At 47.7% G+C, this 25,068-nt stretch overlaps 2 protein-coding genes across 4 annotated transcripts in view; one reads left to right on the top strand and one right to left on the bottom strand.

Moving 5' to 3' along the window:
- TRIM24 (tripartite motif containing 24) overlaps window positions 1–4,552 on the top strand; it is a 65,705-nt gene extending 61,153 nt beyond the window's left edge. For all 3 annotated transcript variants that reach the window (XM_075051829.1, XM_075051828.1, XM_075051830.1), the window contains exons 18-19: window positions 448–597; window positions 2,228–4,552. In XM_075051829.1, coding sequence (XP_074907930.1) covers window positions 448–597; window positions 2,228–2,437 — 360 coding nt within the window. In that variant the 3' untranslated portion in view covers window positions 2,438–4,552. The remainder of the gene's footprint in view (window positions 1–447; window positions 598–2,227) is intronic.
- A 2,420-nt stretch (window positions 4,553–6,972) lies between these two features.
- On the bottom strand, window positions 6,973–19,776 carry SVOPL (SVOP like). The gene is made up of 11 exons (XM_075051859.1): window positions 19,705–19,776; window positions 19,475–19,599; window positions 17,978–18,041; window positions 16,376–16,501; window positions 14,834–14,962; window positions 13,080–13,153; window positions 11,343–11,545; window positions 10,076–10,187; window positions 9,113–9,194; window positions 7,495–7,584; window positions 6,973–7,125 (listed from the first exon to the last, which is right to left on the bottom strand). The coding sequence occupies exons 1-11, from the start codon at window positions 19,774–19,776 to the stop codon at window positions 6,973–6,975; spliced, it is 1,230 nt and encodes a 409-aa protein (XP_074907960.1).
- Window positions 19,777–25,068: the final 5,292 nt, after the last annotated feature.

Raw genomic sequence — 25,068 nt, 5'->3', positions numbered from 1 at the left:
TGTTCCACTGTTTCCAAGGACATACTCCATGACCAAAATTCCTTTTGAGCAACCCATGTACTATCTCCATTTGAGTGGGTTGCCAAAGTTATCGTATGGTGGTCTTGAGAGTGAAATTTAATACATGGATCATTTGATTACATCCAAAAATAATGTCTAAATTGTTTGCTCTATCATATGTAGTCAATGTAGGTGGGTTTTTTATTTGTTTTTCTTTTATTTTAAAATAAGCATTGGGAGGAGTATATTTTAGCTAGCAAAACTAGCATACATCACTGTTATTCCAGAAACTGTCTGCATGTAAGTTAAAAGTACAGTTCTTACATCTTAGAATCTTACTTTGAAGATGAGACTAAATCTTGCCCTCTCCCTCAGAGCTAAAGGTTTGTACAGTAAGTGATGTACATGACTGCATTCAGTAAAAAAAAAAATGTATTCTCCATGTAGGTTCCTGATTACTACAAAATAATCAAAAAGCCTATGGACTTGTCAACCATCAAGAAAAGACTTGAAGAGACCAATTCATTCTACACAAAGCCGGAAGATTTTGTGGCTGATTTCAGACTGATCTTCCAAAACTGTGCTGAATTTAATGAGGTTAGAAATGTAGATAATTTATCTGATTTTGTAGGCTTAGTTCCTTTCAGGAAAAATGTAGCGGAGGTAGAACTTACAACACAAGAATTTATTGTATTAAACTTATTTTGATGATGAGACTGCAGTGAAAACATAGATCACATTTGAAACTACTGTGGTGTTAGATGACTGTGAAGTGTAGATCCTTCCATAGAAGGAAGGAGGATTGTAACAAACATGCCAGCTGAATGGCAGGACAGCAGGTAAAGAATAGGACAATTGTTTATCATAGAGGTTAATTGTGAGCATTTGATTTAAAAATTGGGTTTAATTCCCCTTGCCTCAAATCTTAAATTCAGTGAAATTTTCATTCTGGGAGGTCTGTACTCACCCTTATGATTTCTAGTTGCATGTTGAGTGATTGTTGTTATCCCTCACAGCACTTAAGGGAACACTGCTGAAAAAGGGATGCAGGTAGTGAGTGGACCACGAAATGAGAGAGAATTACATTGGGAATAAAGACGTCTCTAAGTGTCCTGGTTTCAGCTGGGATAGAATTAACTGTCTTCCTAGTAGCTGGTACAGTGCTATGTTTTGAGTTCAGTATGTGAAGAATGCTGATAACACTGATGTTTTCAGTTGTTGCTCAGTAGTGTTTAGACTATAGTCAAGGATTTTTCAGCTTCTCATGCCCAGCCAGGGCACCTGACCCAAACTGGCCAACGGTGTATTCCATACCATGGGACGTCCCATCTAGTTTAGGAACTGGGAAGGGGGGAGCAGGGATTTCGCCGCTCGGGGACTGGCTGGGTGTTGGTCGGCGGGTGGTGAGCAATTGCCCTGCGCATCATTTGTACATTTCAATCCTTTTATTACTACTGCTGTCATTTTATTAGTGTTATCATTATCATTATTAGTTTCTTCTTTTCTGTTCTATTAAACCGTTCTTATCTCAACCCAGGAGTTTTACTTCTTTTCCTGATTTTCTCCCCCATCCCACTGGGTGGGGGGGGAGTGAGTGAGCGGCTGCGTGGTGCTTAGTTGCTGGCTGGGGTTAAACCACGACACTAAGTGGCCTCAATGGGGTTCTCATCCAGTCACCCTTGATAGCTGGGAATACTTCCTGCCATGGTGACCTCTGCTTCAGGACACCAATCAGCCGTGGTGGCTATGACGGGCTTTAGGACTGCCTCGTCTTCCACGTTACAATCATCATCTATCCTAGTTTCACCGTAATTAAAAAAGGTCTATAAGCTAGAGAAATTCTAGCGTTTCAAGCAGTTGTTCCAAAACATGTTTAACTTCCTACAGGCATACTTATATATTTCACAGCATAACCCAACTTTTTTGTGTCAGAATTTAAGAGTTTTTAGAATCTCTTTATATAGCTTTCAGAACCCAGGCAGTATGGCTTTTGCAGTTGGCTTCTCTGATAATCCATGGGAGAAAAAAGTCATTGGGGGTGTTGGCCAAAAGATCTATCCTTGCCCTCTGTTTTGCAGGCTTGTCTTTGGGACCATGTGTTCCACAGGTGCCGTTCTTACTGCTGATTGATTTTTTTTTGTAGTTTGTAAGAGCACCTAAAAGACCTAATGTGATTTAAGTATAAAGCTGTTTTGTGATGCACTGATGTTGTTAATTCACCCAACAGCCTGATTCAGAAGTGGCCGATGCTGGCATGAAACTTGAAGCGTACTTTGAAGAACTTCTAAGCAACCTTTATCCTGAGAGAAAGTTCCCTGTACAACCCAACTGCCAGAGTGAAAAAGATAATCCAGAACTTACTGATGAGTCAGATGATGACTTTGTACAGCCCCGGAAAAAACGCCTCAAAGGAGAAGACCGTCAGTTGCTTAAATGAGCTGCATGTGTTACAATGGAACGTTTTTTAAAAACTAAGAATATTTATCACTGTTAGTTGCAAAAAGGGGAAGAATCATGACTGCTTTGACTTGTAGGTTTGTGGATATTTGCTAGACTTTCTACCCCTTGTCTGAAACACAAATCTAATGGAGATCAAGGCATATGGAGAGCTTCTCTGAAGTTCCAAACTTTCATTGTACTTCTGGAGCAGCACAGAAATTGCCATTTGCGTGGGGTGACAGCTGTTTAACTTTACTTTGAGGAAGAAAAGAAGTTTGTATAGAATTGAACTTTAAAACATTACATGGGTTCAACATGTGGCTTCCTGAGTTTGAAGAAAATGTGATCTCACCAGACTTTTAATTTTACCAAAGGCATGTGGCTGGCCATAATTTGATTTCTTTGTACTGTATTTAACACAAGCCATGAAAACAGATGGTGTAATATTATTGTCCTGCAATACTGACTGGTATAATTAAAGTGTAGTTGCCCCCAAAGAAGTTGCTGGTAATTTTAAAATGTAAAGGAGAGTGTATTAAAAATAACTTAAAAAAACCAAACAAACCCAACCAAAAACAAAAAAGGAATTTGAGAGTTTTTAATGGAGGAAGTTAAAGACAGAATACTTTGGTTTGTGCCATTTTTCTCACCACCAGCAAGAAACAGTGGTATTCCTGTACTATTTTGTTTAACAGGCGTCTCAAGTTTGATGTACCTCTGTTTAATGGAGTTGATGACAAAGTCTCAAGGGGAAAAATGTTTGCTTGCAACTATCACTCAGTCTTTGTGTGTGTTTAGAGAGGAGATAGAGTATCCTTTCTGTCCACAAGCAGCTCTTGCTGTTTTTCCAAATTTCTAAATATATTGTTGTCAGAATGCAACTGGTATTGTTATTCACTTGGAAGTACACAAGTTTGAAGAGGTGGGGGGAAAAAAGAAAAGATAGTGTTCTTCAACTCTTCATCTGCCCCTGTTAAAATCACCAGAAGGTGAGGACAAATTACCTTTTTTGTTCTGTCGACTTTCCAGAAGCACTGACAACAATATAGATGGTTGTTTCTGCCCTCAGAGATTGCAAAGTTAGAGAAGTATTTGTCTATGGTTGCTGGAGCTGTTGGTTTACGCTCTTCATCTATGTCACCTTAAATGAAAACTGAGTTTTTGGGTGAGCAGGCAGTCTTTTGTATTAATTGAGCTCTGATTGTGCCAGAATTTTGCAGATGGAATTGTGAAGACGTGCGAGTGTACGCAGGCCTGCTTTTGACTTGCTTTGTAGCACTGATGTGGTGCTGTGGATAGATCATTGAAGAGACCAGATACAAGTGCTGCTTGTGCCTCCCTGCTGTGTACATACACAGTCAGAAAAAGGCCCTTTTTTTGCCTCTCAGCAGATGAGATACTACCCACCTGTCTTTGTCATAGGGTGGTACTGCCCACTTAAACGTAGTGGACACTTCAAAAGAACACTCAGTTGTGTTTGCAGCAGGCCTTTGACATAGCTTTTGAAATGCCATGGTCACGTGGTTGATTTTTAAGCTGCCCAGAGTAATGCATTTCTTTTCCCTTTTTCCTTATTTTCTTTTTTGTTTTGTTTTGGGCTTGGGGGGAGGGGTTGTTTGGGGTTTTGTGCAAAGGTTTTTATCACCTGAAGAGAGTTGCTTGTAGCAGGAGTTTTGCTATCCCAGAGTACCAGAAAAAAAGGAAGAGAGGTGAAGGAGCAGAACAAGATGGTGAGGGAGACCATTCTAACAAAACGGGTGTGATCAGTGCACACTACAGTAGCACAGACTTAAGAAATAAGAGGCACTGCCATTGCAACATTTGAAGTCTTAAAGATCTAGCAATGCTTAGAAGTCCTAGATACCTTGTCACCAAGTTTAACAGTGCTTCCAGAGGAAGGTGCTCTGTGGTTCTCCAGACCGTAAGTTGCAAGCACAGATTTATTAGGAGGCTTAGTGCATTTAGAGGTGAAGTTAAACACCTATACATCTTCAGACTAAAGTTGTTCTCCCAGTGTAAAATACTGGGGAGAGGAGTGTGTCCAGTTACTTATCTGTCTGCTGTAAAATGTTTGAAAATGTCTCTGTTTAAACAATCCACTGGAAAAATCTGACTCGACTTTGATTTTGTGGTCTTGAATGTCACCCTAAGAATCTTCAGAAATTGTCACTCCAATGAGGTTTGAGGTGTTAAATTTAACTACTTTAATGCACATGGTAATATGCACAAATAGTTGAGGAATGCTGTTTTATTTATAAAGGAAAGTACTATATTCTTTCAAGCTGCTATGGCAAAGACCATATCTACTTTGTGTATTTTCCCCCCTTTGCCTCAATCCACAGAGTGGTGGCTGGTTTGGGGGGTGGGGGTGTGTGTACACTAACAGCACTAGTAGTAAAGAGTCTTCATCTCACTTCACAGGACAGGCACAAAGCATCTATTTATTGAATGATAAGAAAGGGAACGTCCTTGAGAAATTTGCCATTTGTCTATACAAATCATAGCTCTTACACTGTTCAGTTGCAGTTTTTAATAATGGAAATGATATGGAGAAACAATCAACATCAAATGCAGCTCACAGGAAATGACAGATTCCAAAGGTTTATTTTTCTTTCCTACCCAATCCAACATCAAACACTTGCTTTCATTTTACTTGCTAAAAAGGGGAGAAAAAAAAAAGTACATAAAATTAATAAAAGGCACATGAAAACCAACAGAAATGGATACAGGGGAAAATAATATGCATTTGGATATGTCCAAAAGATCTTGCCTCTGACAGGCAATCCCCATGACTGCTTTGAGAGTGGACTGATGCTGTCCTAATAAACTGAAATGAGTAGATATGCTTTTTAAATGCATTGTCTAGATTTCACAAAAAGTTACTTACATATTCTTTATTTAGTTGGTCCATTTAGACCTAGCTTTAAGGAGCACAGCTATTGCCTGGAGCCTTAGAACTAAATATTGCCATGTTAAAAGAGCTTTTATGTCATGTATTTAAATTCTTGCACGGATTGGATGACTGTACTGTCTGAGAGCCTCGGACAGTATGTTCAACAGTCATGATTCAGCAATCCCTGAATGACTATGTACACAAATGTAATCTCTGAAACGACCACGAGATAAGAGTTAGCAAGTTGAATTGTAGATCTAATGGTGGCTTCTCCAACTACACAGCTAGTTCTGCAGAGTTTTGTTTTTCTGTCCTTTTGACTTGTGCATGTAAAGGCCAGCAGCTGGACCTTATAACTCTTACTTGTAGCAAGGAGGATAATAATGCTATTAAGTCCCCAGGAAAAGGGGGGGACACCATTAAGGAATCATTACACTCCCATTTTCTTGACCACTGTTAGCCAAAGTTAATCCAACTGTAGCTGAATCTGAGTTTTCCTTTTAAGTCTAAAGCAGTTTCAGTGAAGTGTTTTGCTTAGTAATTGTTGTAAATCTGACCATTTGAAGGCCTAAGTGGCTCTCTGGCCTCTGTGCAAGGGATTGAACTTCACCGACAAGGGAAGATTAAGTAAGTAAGTTGCTTTGTCCACTTCCTTATTAAACTTCGGTTATTTTTTTTCCCCAGTCTTTTACAGAATATCATATAGATATTTTAAATGGCATAAAGACATAAGCATTTAAAGAAGCAGGTAATGATTAATATGTTGCTTTTCTGAAAACCCTAGGGTTAACTGTTCCGTGCACCTTGTGGAAACTTTAAATGATGTGACCCAATGAAGTGTGTGTGTTTGTGTCTATATGTATGTAATATGTGTGTGTTTGTATATATGTGTTTTTTTAAAGTTTGGTTCTGAAGCCCACCTAAACCAGTTTGATCAAACATCTGTCTTGCTCTAGGCTGCTAAAGAATGTGGATTATTTGAGCCTATGATCTTCTGGTTTATACAGGTAAGACTGCAGAATAATATGCAGGGCGATGTGGGCACGCTGCATGCATGACATGAGAAGTACCGTGCTGGTATAGCTGAATCGACTAGAATCACAGAACTGCTCACCACCTCCTGTAATTAAACTAGTGCAACTTGGGCATGGGAGAATGTCTGAATTTAAACTTCCCCCTCAATCTTTGTGCTTAGTGTTTGGGCTGATTGCTTTATAGGAAACACTAGCCACAATGGCTTAGCTAACAGGCTGATGCAGTTGGGGCTTTTGACTTGAATTTGATGGAGAAAAGGCTTTATTAGTTCAAGGTATTACTTCCATCTGCTGTCCTCTCTCCTTACAGCACAGGCAGAACAGAATATGTGCCTGTGAAGCAGCAACTTCAAGTCAGGACTGGAGACACCAGTAAAGAGGGGCTTGCGCTAGCTGAAGCTAACGTGCTGGCCTGAGGGAGCTGGGGTTAGGGCAGGCCTTCTCCTTTGTTCTTTTATGAGAAATGAGCTTTAGGCAACTGCGATGACAGTGCTTTAAGCTGCTGCAGCAGCACATTCCTGTGCTTGCCTGTCAGGCCTTCTTTTGGGTTATGAACCCTCGGGAGGATTTGGTTTGGGTTCTGGCTGAATCATAACCTACTCGTTTCTAAAGAGCATTTAGATACCCAAGAGGGGTGATACAAACCTGCAGTGCCCTGCCCTTGGTCTCGATGGGCAGCGTGAACGCAGAGATGGCACACACGACACACACGGATGAGAAAAGACACAGGGCCCCAAGGAAAGAAGCACTCATAAGAACCTGCAGGGAAATGAACAGTTCAACCATCAGCTCAGTGTATGGGGCTGCTGGCAGTTAATTAGTAATTAAAGAGTGGACAAAGGGTCACAAACACCTGTGAGCCTCAACAGTAGAAAATTGTGTATCTATGAGCTTTCAGAAAGGAACTTACTAGCAAGCCTAAGCTCTGGGAAGGGAATTTTGCAGATCTGCATCTGCCAAAGACCACGTAAGTACAAGTACTCTGTATAAAACATCAGATAAAGAACTAATGAGTTGGAGAGGGAACTGAATACTTTTTTTTTTTGGTGAACTTCAGGGACATTTCTCTGTGTATTTGATAGCAATGATCAGCACAGTGTTTACCAACATTATCAAGCGTGCTCTTACTTGTGATATAAATGGGGCCACCATAGCTCCAACACGGCACAATGACCCACTTGTTCCCATCCCCAGGGCTCGCATTGTGGTGGGATAAACCTAAAACAGACCAGAAAGAAATCGGATTAATGCAATAATGATCTGTGATATGTGTCTTTTTTTTTTTATTATTATTTTTCTTCAGAGACACCCATTATATTATCAAGGGCAGCTAGTGGGCTAAGATATAAAAAGAAAGAAAGGCTCCTCTGGGTCTCTTTTGTGCCATTACAAATCTGCCATTTTTTGCCCCAAGTAAAGTTTTAGGACAAGTCAGTCAAAGCTGGATGTGATTCCCCTGCTGTTTGCTCCCTGTCCTGTGTCTGTTCCCCACCACCACCACCCCCCTTTCTCCCAGTTGGGCTGGGCAGCGCACATCAAAGTCACAGAAGATAGGCTGGGTGCTAAAGGAAGAATTCAATTTATATTACCAGGCCCTGTATCTGGGAAGCAGGAAGAAAGGATATTGTCTGCAGCCTTCAAGACTGCCTATTTATTTGTATCAACAGCACTTTTGTTTAGGAGGAAAAAGAAAAACAGATCCCAGTAAGAAACCTCCAGGCTTAGAAGAATGTCTTTTGTGTATTTTCTTTTTCATGTCTCCCAAACACCTGTGCCAATAAACCACTTAAGGATGTGTTTTGCTTAACTTTAGTTAAGTCCTGTTAATATCAATAGATTTTAGCAAGTACACCCCTGTAAGCCTTTGTTTAAATACTTTAACTGGGCCAAGCCAATGGAGGTAATTCAAGAAGAGTCCAGGCATGTGGCCCGAAAGGGGATTTCCAGGTTTGGTTTTGGTCATTGATTAAATTCTGAGTAGTATTGGTTTATGATATGGCCGTTGCAGCAATGGTCTTTACGTCAACAGCATCCAGTCCAGGACTATTAGAAAGCTGGTGCATGCTTAAATAATATAGTGTACTATCAAAGGAAGTATCAGGCCAACACAGGGAGCTACTTCAGTTTGCTTTTTATCACTTTGCTCAATCTGAAGGGTAATACATTTAACTCTACACAATTGTTTAAAAAAGAACAAAAAAAAACCCCAACAATGCATACTTCACTCCCAGAACTCACAGCTCCAACGTTTTATGAAGGACAAGCTCTCTGAAGGATTAAAACTATTTACAGACAAAACACAGTAATTTCCATTAAGTAAGTGAAATAAATAATATATTTATAACCTCATATACTACCTTATACTATGATATCAGTCCCTTATGTAAGTGCTGGAAAAAGTGCCTTTCAGCGGTAGCCTATTTTCTAACTTTGCAGGGGTTGGTGAGGGGAAAGATTGTGGGGTTTGGAAGATAGTGGTGCACAACATCCTCAAAAAATAACATTTTGTAGTAGCTGACCAAGAGGTGGCTCAGTAGGGCATTCCTCTTCCACCTCCTTTTGTCATCTCTCCTACTAATGATCTGATTTCTTCTCTGATCTTGCATACGAAAACAGCACGGCAGGGAAGCCAGAGACACTTTGTTCAAGAAAGATGACTCTAAAATAAATACGGCAGCATTGCTAGGTATAGGCAAACGGGCTTTCATGCCCCAGAGCAGCTTAACGTACTTTCAGAAGGACCTACCTCTGCTGTGTAAATGTAGATGGTGTTGAAGTTTGCTGAAACCAAGGCACGCAGCATGAAGAGAAACCCAATCGTGCCTGTGCTAGAGAGAGAGCCATGTGGAGCAGAGTTAGTATCACTGAACGACGATCAGCAGAGACACAGCCTAATATATTCACTGTGCTAAGACTTTTACCAACTTACTGTAAGGGAAAGCATAAGGAAAAGATGGTTGCTGACAAGTGTAATCTTTCTCTAGTCCAGTGACATGTTTGACAATGGGCTGTTATTGGATGTTAGGTTTCCTTTAGGCTGGTGTTAGAGGCTGGAGGGAATTATCTGAACAGGACCGTAGTGGCTCAGCTGGTGCCTTCAGCGTTACGGTCAAGTCTGACTTCCAGCCTAGCCCTCGCTTTCTGGTCCGCTGTAAAACTGTTGCAAGCAAATATGATGGCCAGGCTCAGTTTCAGGGAAAACTGAAAATAATAATAATAGCAGTACAGAGGCCAATGCCTTACTGAACGACTGTAAGCTTCCTGATAGGGTCTTATTTAGCTTAACGCCTATTTGCAGCCTCCCACTTCAGCTCCCAAGTAGTTAGCCAGCCGCCAGGGCCAGTAGCCCACGGGGCAGGTGGCAGGGGGGACACCACTGGTGACCAGCCATCAGGCTACCAGCCAGTTCAGAGGAATCTTCAGCTTGAAACCATCCTGATTTTCAGTAACCATTAAGCTCTGCCAGCTTGAGAGGGGTCTTTCTTACACATCCTCGCAAATCAACCTGATAATTACAGCACTCGTGGCACCGTTTCTCTTGATGCCTTGAGCTCCTCTTGAAGTGCCCACAGCTTTCCCAGGAAGAGGAGGGAACCAGTCAGAGGGTTTTTTCGGATGTACAAGAATTACCGGTGACCTGAGAATACTCTAGGTACTGCCCTTGGCACTGCACACCCCCCAACAAGACCCGCGTGCTGATCCAGACTACCTCGAGGTGCAGATATTAAGGAGAAGAAAGAATAGGGCCGTACATCCCATGGTGATACACAGGCTCAGTCGTCTTCCGAGGAAATTGATGCCGAGAATGTTCAAAGGATTTACTGGAGATAAAAAGGAAAACGTAAAACGTTAGATGACCTAACTGCAACGATTGTCTGTCTTGACAGACCTTATGCAGTGTGCCTCAAAAATACCTCTCTGCAGGTCCAGCACCTATGAAATGCTCTATAAAATGGACAAACGCTGTAATTCTCTTCCTGTACCCAAACCCTATAATTTGCCCCTACGCCCTTTTTTTGTTAGTCCTTCCCCTCAGAAGCTGGAGCCTGTCCTTCCCGGAAATTTCCCTGCTGTACTCCGGCAGGACACCAACGCCTGTCCTGAGCCGTGCAAGGAAGGCACCCACTGGGTGAACACCGCAGACCTGGGTGGTTTTGCCCCCTTTGGCCACAGCCCAGCCAAACACCAGGACGCAGCGTCTGCCCCGTTGAGTCCCCCCATGAGCCGGGAGCCAAGCAGACCCCTGAGCACATCCCTGGACTGGTCCCAGCCCGGCTGCGCCTGCAGGATCCAACAACCGGTCGCTTTGTAGCTCAGTTGCTGAGCTGTGAACCAGGGAAAAACGTTTCACCTCCCAGGGGTGTTGCAATGCTAGACCCACACGCAGTGCCAGGTTCTTTCACTCCCAGGCAGGCTGCACTGGGAAGCATTTTGGTTAGCTGCAGCTTCCCTGGGCACCTACCTGTCCTTCACCGTAGTACTCAGCACAGGACCTGCTCCTGAGGCCACCATCTCTTGGAAAATAGGGCACTTGCGTGGTGCATTCAACTACATCAATCTGACTATTTGCAATCCTTGCTTGTTTATGACTTACTTTCCAAAAACTACACATCTGGGAATTTGGGAAGCCAGGCTCAGTTCTGGGTAAGTTAGGAGCAATTTCCCCTGGAGTTTAACCAAGACTCTTAGTATGTACTAACTGCAAAGGAGGTCCTTGGCTCTGCTGTTGGAAGGACCCATGCTGTCATCAGAAGCTGAATTATTCACCTGGGGAGCAATGCCCTACCTTACCACCAGCTCATGGCTTGTGCCCTGGACCTTCATTTGAAGAGCCTGCGCCTGGCACTTGCCAGCAACGCTGAGGACATTTGGACCCCTGGCACATCACGAAGCGCACGCACAGCTAAAAGCTTTGCAGGGAGCATTGGCTGGCTGCAAGAAGGGGAAGGCAGGGCAGGGAGGGGAGAAGAGGTTACGTGCGATCTCTCCGACTGTGCTGATGATCATGGTCTGGTAGGCGGCCGGCCCAAACAAGCGGCAGCGGCAGGGGCTGCGGCTCTCCTCGGAGTCATCGCCGGAGTCCTGCGCCGGCGGTGCCGCGGAGCCGCAGACGAGGTCCCGCTCCAGTAACTCGGCGCTGGCCAAGATGACGCCGTAATAAGCAAATGCTATGCCAAGCCTGTGGGGGGGAAACGCTGCAGTGAGCGGCAGCAAGGACGGAGAAAGCGAGGAAACTGAAATGCAGCAGGTTTGGGGTGCGCTGGGCCCCCCGCTGTGTGCACCAGCTCTGCGCGATGGACCCCCTTAGCCTGAGCCTAGCAGGGACTCGGGTACCCACCAGGTCACTGGTCACCCCACTACCACCTGTGTCCGTGCACCGCTCTTCCTCAGGGGACCCCACCTCAGCTCTTAATTCTCTTAATTTGTCTTTTTGCTTGTCCCTTCGTGCTGGTTCTCGCTCTGCAGCAGGGGAGAGCGTGCCCCTTCCCTCACGCAGGGCTGTAAGCGGAGACATTTCCAAACCGCCCCTTCCCTGTGGACCAGGGATTCTCGACATCAGGCCCCGATGCTTGCAGCTTTCATGAAGCAACTGTCCAGATTTTTTTCAGTCCTTCTCCTTTCTGCCCAGGGATTTTCAAAAGGAGTTTTCATTAACTGGCTGGAGAGGCTCACGTCGCACCCTGGCTGGCTGTCCAGAGCACAGCGTTGGTGATGGCAGCCTGGCTGTGTCATTATCAAGTAATTCAGCACACACCTAATCATAAGCAGGCCGGGAAGTAATTTTCACTTTTTCATCCCCCCCTGGCAGTTTCAGAAACGAGCAGCAGAATCTGTGCTAGGAAACGAGCTGCCTGGGGAGGTGGGGGATGCTTAGGGCACGGGGTGGGGGGGGGAGAATGCAAACCCAAGAACAGGCCAGCAACTCCTGGGAGGACTAAGGGAGAAAGGAGGATTAAAAAACAAAAAGAAAGATATTTCATAATACTCATACAAGTTGAGGGGGAAAAAAAACATTAAAAATTCAAGGCCTGACTTGCCTAGCAACATTTTGGGTCAATGAGTTCCCACGGAGCCATTATTTATACATTTCCATTCCAGACAGCAAAGTCAATGAAACTTATATTACCTTTGCATACAGCTACCAGGAACATTGCATATGAAACCTGTCTCTCTTCAATCTTAATTTTCCCCGGCCAGTGGCACTGGTAACCGTTAATGAGTTTCTGTTGGAGCCCTATTTCACTGACATATTGGCTGGCCTGCAAAGGTGACGCATTTCTGCTCCTCTCTGGAAGAACAAGTCCACACCAAGAAGGGTAGCGGAGTCGCTGGTGCGCACTGCAGGTAGCTGTGGGATTCCTCCTGCGGCTCTTGCCTGGCTCCCACCCCACGTCCCCTGAGCTGCCCTGTCCCAAGGAAGGACTCACGGCGCCCTGTCCCATCCTGGATGTCCAGCCTTTTTCTGCCTATGTTAACACCGACCGACGCAGGGTGCCTGAGGCATGGTCTGAGATCAGGAGAAGCCGAGCGTGCCCCATGCCCACATACTCCCCCTCCAGCTGCCAAGGATCTGCAGCCACCTCCTGAGGCAGAAGTGCTGCCTTGTAATGGCAAAGTCAACGGGAGACTTCTGCTCTCTGCACACATTCAACTGAGAGAATGAGGTGATAGGCAAAAGGAAAAAAAAAAAAAAAAAGCAAGCTTTTTTTTACCATATGATCCATATCTGCAAAGTGGTTCTGAAGTATTTGGGGTGGATGAGGTCCTTGAATCTTCCTCTCCTTTCCTGCAAATTGTTTGAGAGAAATAGAAGGTTTCAAAAAGGCATCTTTTATATAGGGCCCAGTGTTCTGCAGCAGCAGCTGGCACCCCAGGCCCCCCTGCCCTCACCCCAGGCTGCCGATGACGGACAGACTGACAGATGGTGCAACACAGCACCCCATCAGCCCTCCGGAGAGGAAAGCCCCTCTTCCCAAAGGATGCCCACAAGAGGACGTGCTGCAAAGGATGGAGGGGAGGAGAAGAGAACACCCCGAGCCCTCCCAGCCCACACACGACCTCCCGGCTCCCTGTAATCTGGCCCCAGCATGAACATCATGGCGCTGGAGGGGGACTTGGTGGCTGCTGGGGGGGCCAGCACTGCCAGAGCTGCTGGCAGTTCCCATTGCCCACGTGCTGGGGACAGACGACCAGCATCCGCTGCTCTGCCTGTGAAGCAAGTTTGTGGCCATATACGTCTTGCCAGGAGGCCTGAAATGCCAGCGAGCAGAGAGGCGAGCAGGCACCGGGGGGCCCTGCCTGCCCCACTGCTCCCCAAGAGCCAGCAGCTGCCCCAGCATCCCACTGCTGAGGGGACACAAGTTCACATGGATGGTTTGGGTTGCCTTTATTTTTATTTTCCTCATCATTGGTTAAGCCTGAGAGGGTGCACAACTAACAAAAAGCCTTCCCACAGCCAATGCGGGTCCATTACATAAATTCAATTAAACTACAGGGAAGCTTTAATCCTAATTAATTCCAATACAATAGCACCATCTTGCATGAATTGCTAAGGACAATGCTTGGTGCCTGTGGGATTGAATAAGCAGCAAAGAGGTCCAGGAAAGGGACTTAAAAGAGCTGGATAATAGTTTTGAAGCCCTGGACAATAGTTTCACCCAATCTTCCTCTCCTGGGGAAAGGAGCCACCTGAATAAGTCCTCCCACCCTGCAGCCAGCAGGGCCCAGACTGGGGGTAAGGGGGAGCAGCCTGGGGGTGGGCCTGGCCCCCAGATCCTCTCCTGCCCCACCAGCAACACCCACACATGCTTTTGGGCATTTCGGTCCAGTAGTGATCAACTCCTGAGCTGCTCAGCTGCTTACAGGTGGAAATGGTGGAAGCTGTGAAACGGCCTCTCCTGCTTTGACCTTTTTCTGCTAGTCCATGGCTCCACACTCCACACGTAGGGTGCTGGGACCCCACGGACGAGCCCGACCAGGGGCTGGGAGAAGCCTCTGGGAGCAGTGGGTTGACCTGATGGCAGGGACCCTTGTAGCCTGACCGGCCACAGCCCCGAGAGGGACCCCGAGGGGAAGGTCCCAGGTCTTATGGCCCAGGGGACACCCCTGGGGGATGGATGGGCAATAAGGAAGAACGCGCTTTGCAGGGAGCCCTTTTTGTGGTAAAGGAAGCAAATCTTTTCTCAGCATGGTATTTTTCTGAGCAAACGCAAAGAATAAAAAAAAAAAAACCAACGGAAAACTCGGTTTCCTTTTGAAGGCCAATATTACTGTCCCTCCAAAAGAAAAATAAAAGAAAAATGACATCTTCATAATCACACTCAATAGCTGTTTGGAGAAAAAACAGGTGAGGAGGGGGAAAGAGGCAGAGCGAGATGTGCTTGGTGGTCCCGCTCCCACCCCAACCCCCTGATGCCGCAGCCCTGCCTGGGATGGAGGGGCCTGGCAGCGCCGGGGTTTGGTTTACCTTGGCGGGCTCCCTCAGCACCCCCTCGGGCATCACCGCCCCGTTCATCTCGGCTATCCTCTGCAGCGTGGCCAGGGCAGCCGCCACGTTTCCCGTGGAGAGGTTGTACCGCGCTGACTCTGGGATGAACTGAAAGCGGAGCGGTGTCAGAAAGCCTTTCTGCCCCTCTCTGTCCACGCAAACCCTACTCACAGCTTCCCGTCGTGCCCAGGAGCCCGGCCAGGTTAGCACAGGGCACTGCCCAAGGTGGAGCAGCTTTTTGGCTGTTCTCCTCCCTAGCCGTGCCCTGGGGCACCCCTGCATGACCCAGCTCCCTGTACCCCATGTCAGGGGGCTCACCCTGCCCAACAAACCCATTTCTTGGTCCAACTCCCAGGGGTCTGCTACTGAGCCATCTGTGGCAAGCACTCATGAGAGGTGGAAGCCAAAGAAAGTAACAGGTTTAACAAAAACAACCCTTAATTAATTGAAAGTCTAAAAAGGGATGAGGCACATGTCACTTAAGCAAAAGTCTTGGAAGACTTAACAAGGCCATTGAAAAAAAAAGGAAGGCATGGATGAACTTTAGGAGCAAACTCACACATCATTAGCATTTGCAATGTTCACCCACACCTGTGCTCTTTCCAAAATAAAATCACTTTTCATTAAATGATGGCTCTATTAAATTATAAACAATTTCATCTTTATCACTGAAATATGAATTAAAGACTCTTTTTTTTAAAGGTATGTATGCTGACTGTGTCTTTTTTTTCTTCTGGACTAAAAACTTGTGCTACCCATTTTTTTCTGGCAAAAATGATCAGGGAAACCAAACGTCAAAGTTATACAAGTGGATGTTCACAGCAACCTTGGATTTGACTGCCCGGGTAGCACCCCAAATGGACCTGTGCATTCATTCAGCTGCAGGAAGAGCTTTCGCATCTGCATGGCTTGCACCCGCCACAGCTCAGCACTGCAGTGCCCATGAGCACTGTAATAGGGCTTTTCCACATCACTCTCCACAAATAAGACGACCCTCATGTCCAAGGCTGATATTTCTGAAGCATGAGCAAACCTGGGGAAGCAGCAGTTGACCCTGACACCCATTTGCTTTGTGAATATTATACTGAGGCTTCTTTCCTCAGCCCTAGCAAATGTAAAGACCGAAGAGGGTACGCTGTGGCCAGCACTAGACCAAAGATATTTTACTTGTGATTTTTTCTATACTCTGCCTAGCCTGTCTTCCTCTCGATGCCTGGCCAATCACCTTGTCCCTGGGGTGCTGGAGGGATACAGCAGGGCAGCAAAGCCAGAGGCTCTGCAAAAGCAAAGCCAAGCCAAACCATCTCCCGCAGGGTGACGTCTCCCCAGCAGCTGGTCTGCAGCCCCCCCAGGCCATCAGGACCTTCCCAAGCCCCCTGGGTGAGAGGGCTGCGGTGGTGAAAGGAAGACACAAGGACAGCCCCAGGCTTGCAGGGGGTGGAGGGCAATGCCTCTTGGTGCCTGCAGAGATGCCAGGTCCGTGGCGGTGTGGCGGGGAGGGGGCAGACGAGCTCTTCCTACCTTGAACACCAAGATGAGAAGGATCCCAGGGATGGAGGCAATTCTGATCAGCCACCGCCAGCCGATGGTTGGGTTCACCACCGATGCCAGGCCAATGATTAACAAGGAACCTGCCAACCAAAACACCTTTCCGAGGGAAAGGAAGGGGTTAAAACATGAACACATGGCAACAATTTGTTTATTTTCTCCCTTTCTGGTCTGGTTCCATGGATAGGTGGGGATCTGTGTTGGGGAGCACTGTGGTTCAAACTGAGCCATCCCACGGGTGTCTGAAAAGCTGAGCTTGGGTTGAAGGAAAGAGGGAAAGACAGACAAGGATTTGGGGAGGGACGGCTGAAGATAGTCTTAATTAGCTCCACATGAAAACAGATAACTTGCTGTGGCTACCATTGTACATAAAGCCACTTCTTTTGTCCTTCCAGTCTCTTCTCTGCTAATGCTCATGCCCATTAATTTTCCTCTTGTCTAAATCTCTGCAGGGGAGCGCCAGATTTACAAGCACCGAAGGCAAAAACAGGCCAGATTTCCACTGCTGGAAGTTGGTGGATCTCCAGTAAACTCAATGCCAAGTTATACCAATGGAGAATCTGGCCCCCTGATCTCCAAGTACATTCCTCCCCAAAGTTCACTTGTTGCCATTAGGGGCCGCATCCCTTTCCAGGGGACCACCCAAGGGAGCTCAGCCAACACAAAGCACAAACAAATATATAAAAGCTGCAGCAAGTTTATGAGTAATCTGTGGGCAGAAATAACAAATTTCTGGGGAGAAATACACGATCATTCTTTTTTATAAACCTTCTTTGTGTTTCTGATGATACTTTGGTAATGAAGCCCTGGGATCAAACAGGCAGTAATGAAAAGCAAATTAGCCCTGCCACCAAGACCATATACAAACACTTTTGGTTCAACAGTCAGATGAATTTGTGTGCTCAAGGAGGCCTCCGCAGATCATTTGCACATGCAGCAAGTGCCCGTTGCAGAAGTAAGCAACAACCCGAGTCACGCTTGCTGTGGTCTTTGCCCAGCAAGTGGGCGCAACCCTCCCAGCACATCTCAGGCTGAATTTCGGACTATCTACGCTACCCTATCCTACACAAAGCTCTGTGCCATCCCTGAGCAGAGACAGGGAGAGGCGCAGACTAGGATCTCATCTGGGAATCACCTTATTAATACATTGTTATTAAACAAGTCCAAAGAGAGGAGGGATGAGCCCAGGCCCGGAGGGGGCCAGTGGTGCTGCTAGCCCCAGGGCTGGCTGGAAAGGGCCATCGGCACTGGCCCCGTTAGAGCAGGCAGCACCGTTATCGAGAGGGCATCTGAGAGGCTGAGTGCCAGCCATCAATCGCAGTCCCCATGCGATGTTCAGAGCATCCAATTATTTGAGAAGATATTGCCTCTCTTCTGCAGGCAGCTGCCTGTGTACACCTTTAATAACACAGGTGCCGTGCTTCGGGGTGCAGGAGGCAGCACTTGCTCAGACCCAGATAAGTGTGAATAATCTGGGAGAAAGGCTGATGTGCTGGAGACCCAGCTTCCAAACAGCAGTGGGACAAGTCTCCCAGGACTCAGGGCTAGAAGGAACAGTAACGTGCTCACTCTTACCTGAGATAAGGGCAACATGTATCCTCGGTATTTGGTGGGCAAAAATTCCGTTTTTATGATAAGCCTAGCAAAAAAGGGGGAAAAAAATGCAGAAATACAGCAACAATGAGAATTTCTATACTAATCAAGTAGCAGTTCAGCTCAGCTCAGTCAGTGCTGGACGTTGCTGCCCGTAGGCAGAGTACCATCCCTCTTCCACCACTGAGCACCCCGAGACAGGGGATCCCTGCTCAATATGCCTTCCACTCAGGCAAGCCCAAATTACATGCAAGGGAGATACACGGCATGAATCCTCTCCAGGCCACGGCTGTAGGATACAGGCAGGCAAACGCTGCAGTCTGTGCATCAGGAAACCTACGGGAAGGTCCTGTGGGTTGACTGAGGCATTAGCACAGGCATAGAGTGTGTTTGTAGAAATGAACAATTTTTAGTGAATCTTTTTTTGTTGTTGTTAAATAAAGAAAACAGTCTGTTCCACTTTTTATCAAATGGTTCGATAGCCCTTGGGGGAGGGCCTGGCCCTGGCATCTCCCAAGCTCACAGGTATGACTTGTGCTTCCTTGGCTGGAAAGAGAGAAGGGTGGGGAGACACCCACGTTGGCTCCTTCTATCTCAGCTATTGAAGTGTTTTATAAAATGTGCAGTTTCCCTCCATCCTCATTAGGTTCATTAGCAGCCTCCATGGCCAGGCAATGGGGGCTCTCCCGTGAGGGAGGCAATGCCCGGAGCTTGGCAGATGCATGACCCAGGCACAGGGTGCCTTCTCCTCCCAACAGCACCCATCTCCCTCCTGTCCTTCACTTCGGCAAAGGGTCAGCACAACCGCTTTTGGGCTTTCCTGTGTAGGCAGCAACCAGGCTTCGAGGAACCATGGAAGATGCTGAAATGTTGCATTTGTTTCCCTGAGAGAGTCGAAAGAAATAATTTATTTTGCTAGGCTCCTAGTGAAGTGGTTGTTAATATTGTGGATTTCTCCCCCCTCCCTCCATGTCCCCTTTCCGCCCCAACAGGGCAAAAAGTTTCATTTAAGTGGGTATGTTTTACATCAGTTCAAGAAGAATCTGCTAGTTAAGCAGAATTGTTCTGACTTTTTTTATGAGGAAGCAGCCTTTGCTCATCTGTTACCTGTCTAATTGTTTTTATAATATATGTTCTTAATAATCCCTCTGTCACTGGCTTAACATAAACCAGCTGCCCCCTCTATTCCAGGGCTCAGGAGTCCTTGGGAACTGCAATTTAGGTTGATCGACCGGGATTCCGTAAAGTGACAGCACGGCGTTTTGTTTTAAGGCTCTGTGGAAATTTGCTCCCCTTTCCACTTCCAGCCCCCGTGGAGGCCCCTTCCCCTCCATCTCCTCCAGGTCACGGCGCAGCCACGGCTTATCAGGCTCAGCGCGAGGGAAACCGGGCACTCCGCCAGTGTCAGCCAAAACGAGCCGAAGGGCTTTTCTTGCCTGGGGTCCACGGGTGCCTTCGCTAACCTCCCTGCGGCCTTACCCTTGCGCGTGGCCCGACACGCCGCCTCCTACCATGGCCCGCAGGAACACGAACCAGATGTAGGACGGGGCAAACGAGGTCAGCAGGGAGAAATAGGCTGCCCAGAGGAACGAGAGCAGCAGAATCTGCAAAAGGGGGGAAAATCAGAGTCACCAAACCACGGGCTCAGCCAGGCGCGTGGCTCCTGGGGGGCTCAGGAAAAGGACGTGCGGCCCCCGGCGCTCACTCACCTTCCAGCGGCCATACCTGTCGGCCAGGAGCCCGAGCGCTACGCTGAAGACCATGTAGCCAAAAAACACCATCTAAGGGGAATTGAAGCACAGCTGCGGAGACCCCGCTCCCAGCAGGACGGGGCAGCTCTGCCCTTTGAACTGTGGGCGAGTCGAGTGTTTTCCAAACAGCAGGATGAACTGCAGCGCCCAGAACCGTGAGCGAGGCGCCTTTCAGGGGTTGACTTCCTCCATGTAGGCGCTCAGCGCTTCAACCCTCAAAGCTGGGGGTTTGGATGGCAAGGACTTCAAAATAAGAATACGGAACTGGGGGCTTGTTTTGGCATTACAGCTCTGGGCACAGACGTGTGCTCATGTCAGCTCGCTTTCTGGTTTTCTACAGTTGCGGTGGTGTTCTTGCACCTGAGAGGAGGCCCTAGGAATTCATTTGACCCACTGGGAAATGTACTTTACAAAGCAAGCCCATCGTGGTGCCGCTGACAACGACCACGTAGCGGATAACCTGCGTCAGGGGAACACAAAGTCACTCACCGTTGTCACTAAAGCCACCTGCCAGTCTTGAAGCTGCCACTCGCATCGGATGAGAGGGGACACAACGGCTATTAGCATGATCTCCATGGCTTCAGCCACCTTTGGGAACGAATGTGCACGTTAAGCAAGACGGGAAGCCACAAGGAGCCCACGGGGGAAAGTCCCTCAGTCCTACCAAACCTGCAGCCACGGCAGTCCCACCGTGACAAAACAGCGCGGTGAAGCCATGGGGCCTCCACAGTGGTCTGAGCCCTGTGCCTGATCTAGAAGACGTGGGTGCTTGGAAACAGGGAGGGAAGGCGAGAAAGTGCACCTAGAAAGCAGGTATCTGGGTAGACTGTGTATCTAGGAAGGCTGGAAAGACTCAGCCTTTGCAGAGGACACTCTTGCCCAGCTGTGCTAGTGGAAGGTCTTCAACTATCTCTGGAAACCAAGCTGCTTGGTTAGGTACCCTGCTGTGAATTTGGGCATCTAACACAAAGATGACGTCGTAAAACTGGTTTTGATTAAACACTTCATTGCTCCATTGGCTGTTTGCCCCAGCAGCTGGCTTCAGTTAAGAAATGAACCTATCACACACAGCTAAAGGCTCTTACACCTCAGCTGCAGTGATCCTCATGGATATGGCCCCATCCCATCTTTACCCCAGCCTGGCCTCAGGCTTTTGCCCCAGTTCCCAAACCAGATACACCATTAACACAAGATCCTGCCAGTTAGTTAGGAAATTTTTCAGGGAGCCAAGGGTGAGAGGAGGGTAGCCTTCCCATGCCAGATTGCACAGGGTTTGTGTGCCCTGGGGATGGCATGGAAAATGGAGTCAGGAGGCTGAACGTAACCCTCAGGCACTATCGAAGACGTGCCCCATCAGTGCTGCCCAGTGGGACGGTGCTCCAGGGCAGGGGCCAGGCCAGGATGCTCTGGGCCAATCTGCTCAGCTTTGGCCTGAAATAGGTCTGAAATCAATTGTAGCCCATATTGATTTTGGCCAAAGACGACAACAGCAGAAATTGTGCTTGAGAAGGTATGAGTGAAAAAAAATGGGTTGCAATATGTGCCCATGGTGCTTATGGTTGTTATTACACAGTAATAAGGAAAATGAGAAAAGTGTTTTTTCAGGCCGGTGCAGATGGCTGCAGACACCTACCCCAGTGCTGCCCATGATCAGGAAAAGCATGATGTGGAACCTCCCAAACCCAATGGTTTCCACCGCTTCTTCCACTGTAAACGTCTTCTGCCCTGAACACCAAAGGGAAAGACAGACAGAGGCAAAAAAAACCCCTCAGCAGTCAAATTGTACCTCCTTTTTATGAAATGTCAACATTTTTTCACGCTACTGTGCGACCACACCAGGAAAAAGGCTGGAAACATCTACCAGTTGTGTGTCCACTGACCAGCTACTGGGCACACTGGTGGCCAGGCGTGTCGGGGGGTTGCTGGAACAGCAGCCAGCAAGGAAGAGGCAGGCTGGGCATGGGGGAAGGACAGCCTTGTACTGAGTTACCCCAGCTGCTTCAGAAACCCATGGTTGGGACTGCATCTGGGCACTGGTCTACTCGCTTTCCCTGCCCAAACTGCCGTGAGGCTCAGTCCCTCTGCACCCCTGGGGTACAGGTCTGCTCCCAGCACGGGTGGTGTGAGCTGGGGGCTGCCCCGGGTCCGAGCCCCGCATGATGAGCACAGCCAGGGACCCTGGGCTCAGTTTCATCTCCTAAGCCTTTATTCCTGGCTTTCCCCCCGCATTTCAGGACCAAACAAAGCATCTCAAGATCAGAGCTGGGCTGGCTTTATAAACAGACCTGGCAGAAAGCTTTCAGTATATATGTATACTTTTAAGCTCTTATTTAAGTAAAGTCATAGCTGCATAAATTTTTCTGTCAGGCCGTTTATCTCCCAGCTAAGTCATCTCAAACCCATCAACATGAACTCTGAAATGGAACAGAACTTACTGCAGAAATTTGGGAGAAATTTTTTTTTTTTTCAGATGCAGAACTTCTCTTTTTATGCTTTTCTACATTTTCTTTCAATTTAAAATGCTTTTGAAATAGAATAAATTTTTCTTTTAGAAACTGAATTATCCAAAATTAAAGAATCTTTGAATTACAGGTATAATAAAAAGTTTACACAAAGCAGAGGCCTGAGAAAAACCAAGCCAGCCAGCTCCTCCCCCCACCATAGGCAGCAGCCACCAGTTGGGTAGCTGTGATGGGAGAGGGGCAGTATGAAGCTGATGCTTGTGACCCCATGAACGGAGGTTTTAGGCAGCTGGAGTGCCAGGACTGGGGACCCTCTCTCTGCCCTGGCTAAATGATGACCCAAATTTCTAGTCCTGCCAATACAAACCCACCTTTTGGGTGTTCTTGTCTCTCTGTGTGGATTTCCTCCAAGCCAATGGCGTTTTCTGCCGCTTTAGGTGCAATGGCCATTTCAGCTCCTGCTGGGAACCACCGTCGCTGTCAGGCAAGGCTGGGATTTAACTATGAAACCTCTGGACAGTTAAAAAGCCTTCTGAGGAATAAGCCACTGTCGTGGTTTCAGCCCAGCTGGTAACAAAAAGTGCCACGTAACCGCTTGCTCACTCCCCTCCCCTGGCCATGGTGGGATGAGAGGAAAATATAAACGGAGGTTGGTGGGTCGAGATAAGGTCTGGGAGGGATCACTCCCCACTTATGGTCATGGGCAAAAGACAGGCTTAAGTTGGGAAAGAAACAAAAGCAATTTAATTTACTACCAATCAAATCAAAACAAGGATATTAGGAAGTAAAACCAAACCTTAGCACACCTTCCCCCCAGCCCTCCCTCCTTCCTGGCTCAACCCCACTCCCGATTTTCTCTACCTCCCCCCCAGAGGACCAAGACATGACCAGCAGCAGGTTGTCCCTGTCGGAGGCAGAAATTGGTGCCCCTCGGGAGCTGGGGTTGCGCGAGCGGTCGAGGTGCTGCACTCTGTAACTGCTCACCCCTACAGGAGCACCCGCTGGGTAGGAACAGCCGTGCCGAGGAGCAGGGTGGCCCAGCCTGCTCCCCTAATCCCCGCTGCCCTGGGATGGCATGGCTAGCGAGAGACAAGCACCAAACTCCTCCTCACCCAGCCTACACCTTGCCAGCATAGTGCTTCCCGCTGCAAACCTGATTTTCTGCCTCCCCCCCCCTGCCGTGCTAATCCCCGTCCACTCAGGTCAGCCAAAAACACAGCCACGCGTTCCAGGCTGCAACAGGGGAGAGCTGGCTTCCTCCGCCGATGTTTCTGGTTTCCAATGCTAGATCCCTCGGCCTGATCGCAGCCACTTTTCTCATTAGAAAAGCTCATCTTAATCCCAGGGCACAGATTAAGCACGCTGCTTGCTTTAACCCACAAGCTTTCCTGCCGAGTGCATGCTCAGACACCGGGGTGGGGGGGCTCAACCCGTCTTCAATTTGATGACACACTCTCCTTTGATCATCTCCTTTCAGGGGTGCTGGGCTTGGCCCACGCAGCATTCACGGCCACGCAGCAGCAATCAGGGAGGCTGCAGTAGGGTGACTGCTTGAGGGAATTAATGACCAAGAGCATCTAATGAAAGATACAAAATCCCAGCTGAGATAGAGGGCAGCACGAACACGGGAAGCACAGAGTTACAGTAATCCCAGGCTGGATACCTTAAAAGCATTATACTGAGGTACAGCTCTAAGGAGGTCATCAAGGGCTAACGGCAGATTAGTCGGTCAGATCACAGACACTGACCTTGCCGTTACAGATCGTTACGGTCCAGCATCCCAGAGGATGCGTAGGACGTTGCTTACAACTGTCTCTCAGCGGTGTCCCTGAAGGCAGCAATAGTTGCCAGCAGCGCACGGTGCCACCAGCTGACCATGCGGGCCACCAGCTAAGGGACCATTTCCAAGTGGAACCAGCTCAAGAGCAACCACACAAGATGCTTGGAAGAGCCCGCAAGAAGAGGTAAAGCTTTACTGTGTGGCTGAATCACAGAGAGCTTTGCAATAACAGAATCTGGGGACCTGTCTTTCTCCTTTTCTGTTCCTTTATGATTAGGGACCTGCAAACACATTCTGCCCTAAGCTGCCACATCACGCCTGTGTCTGGTTAAACATCTGCTGTCCTCCGAAGCCTGTGGTGGGCAAAGCCCAGGGCGCTGGCAGGCCAGGCTGGGGCATGCCCAGGACAAGGATCAAGCCCTGGGCCCTTGCCCACCCATCCTGATGCTGGAATACTCCGTTAATTTTTGCTGAGAGGTGTTGGAACATTTCACTGGTGCTCACCTGCTCTGGGCCACATGCCATCATTCTGGGAAGTGCTGCAGCTCTTCCAGAAAAGGGGATGAAACCCCAGTCCCTGGTGTTGCTATGCGGAACCCCCAGTGAGGCTCAGGTGCTCAAGCAGAAGGGTGCAGTGCCACTTCCAACACCCCACAGTAGCCAAGACATCCCCAGAGGCCTCAGGATGGCAGGTGGCACCTATGGGAGACCCAGACTACTCTCAAATAGCAGCAGGTGAGCAGGTGGGATACCTTCTCTAGCATCTCAAATAACACCAGAAATCTGTGCAGGCACCTGCATCCCCCTCTGTCCAGGTACTGGGGCAGCTGGAGCAAAATTCATTCACCCATACACAGACAAGAAGCCATTGTTCAGATAAGTCCCTGGCACTGTACGCTTTGCCTTAGCATTTATGTCCAAAAGACAAAGATTTAGATGCAACGCTTCAGTAAACCTCCTAACGGTTCCTATGGAACCCACGGTTTGCTCATCCCAGATCTTTGCAGCCCTGTTTGCCTTGATGGAGTAGCTAGTGTCTATCATGCCTCTTCTGGGAGGCACGAGTTTCCCGCTATTTGT

Source organism: Buteo buteo, chromosome 19, assembly GCF_964188355.1.
Source record: "Buteo buteo chromosome 19, bButBut1.hap1.1, whole genome shotgun sequence".
In the NCBI taxonomy this organism is placed as follows: Eukaryota; Metazoa; Chordata; class Aves; order Accipitriformes; family Accipitridae; genus Buteo; species Buteo buteo.
This window is presented reverse-complemented; position numbering and strand designations above follow the sequence as displayed.

What these genes read in the sequence shown, in the direction of transcription:
- SVOPL (XM_075051859.1), bottom strand. Translation starts at nt 19,776, where the DNA reads ATGGTGTTTTTTGGCTACATGGTCTTCAGCGTAGCGCTCGGGCTCCTG. An exon ending in TTCTCATCTTGGTGTTCAAG is followed by an intron (nt 14,963 to 16,375) that starts GTAGGAAGAGCT and finishes CTCCGCTTTCAG; the next exon opens with TTCATCCCAGAGTCAGCGCG. An exon ending in TCTACATTTACACAGCAGAG is followed by an intron (nt 7,585 to 9,112) that starts GTAGGTCCTTCT and finishes GGTCTGTTTTAG; the next exon opens with GTTTATCCCACCACAATGCG.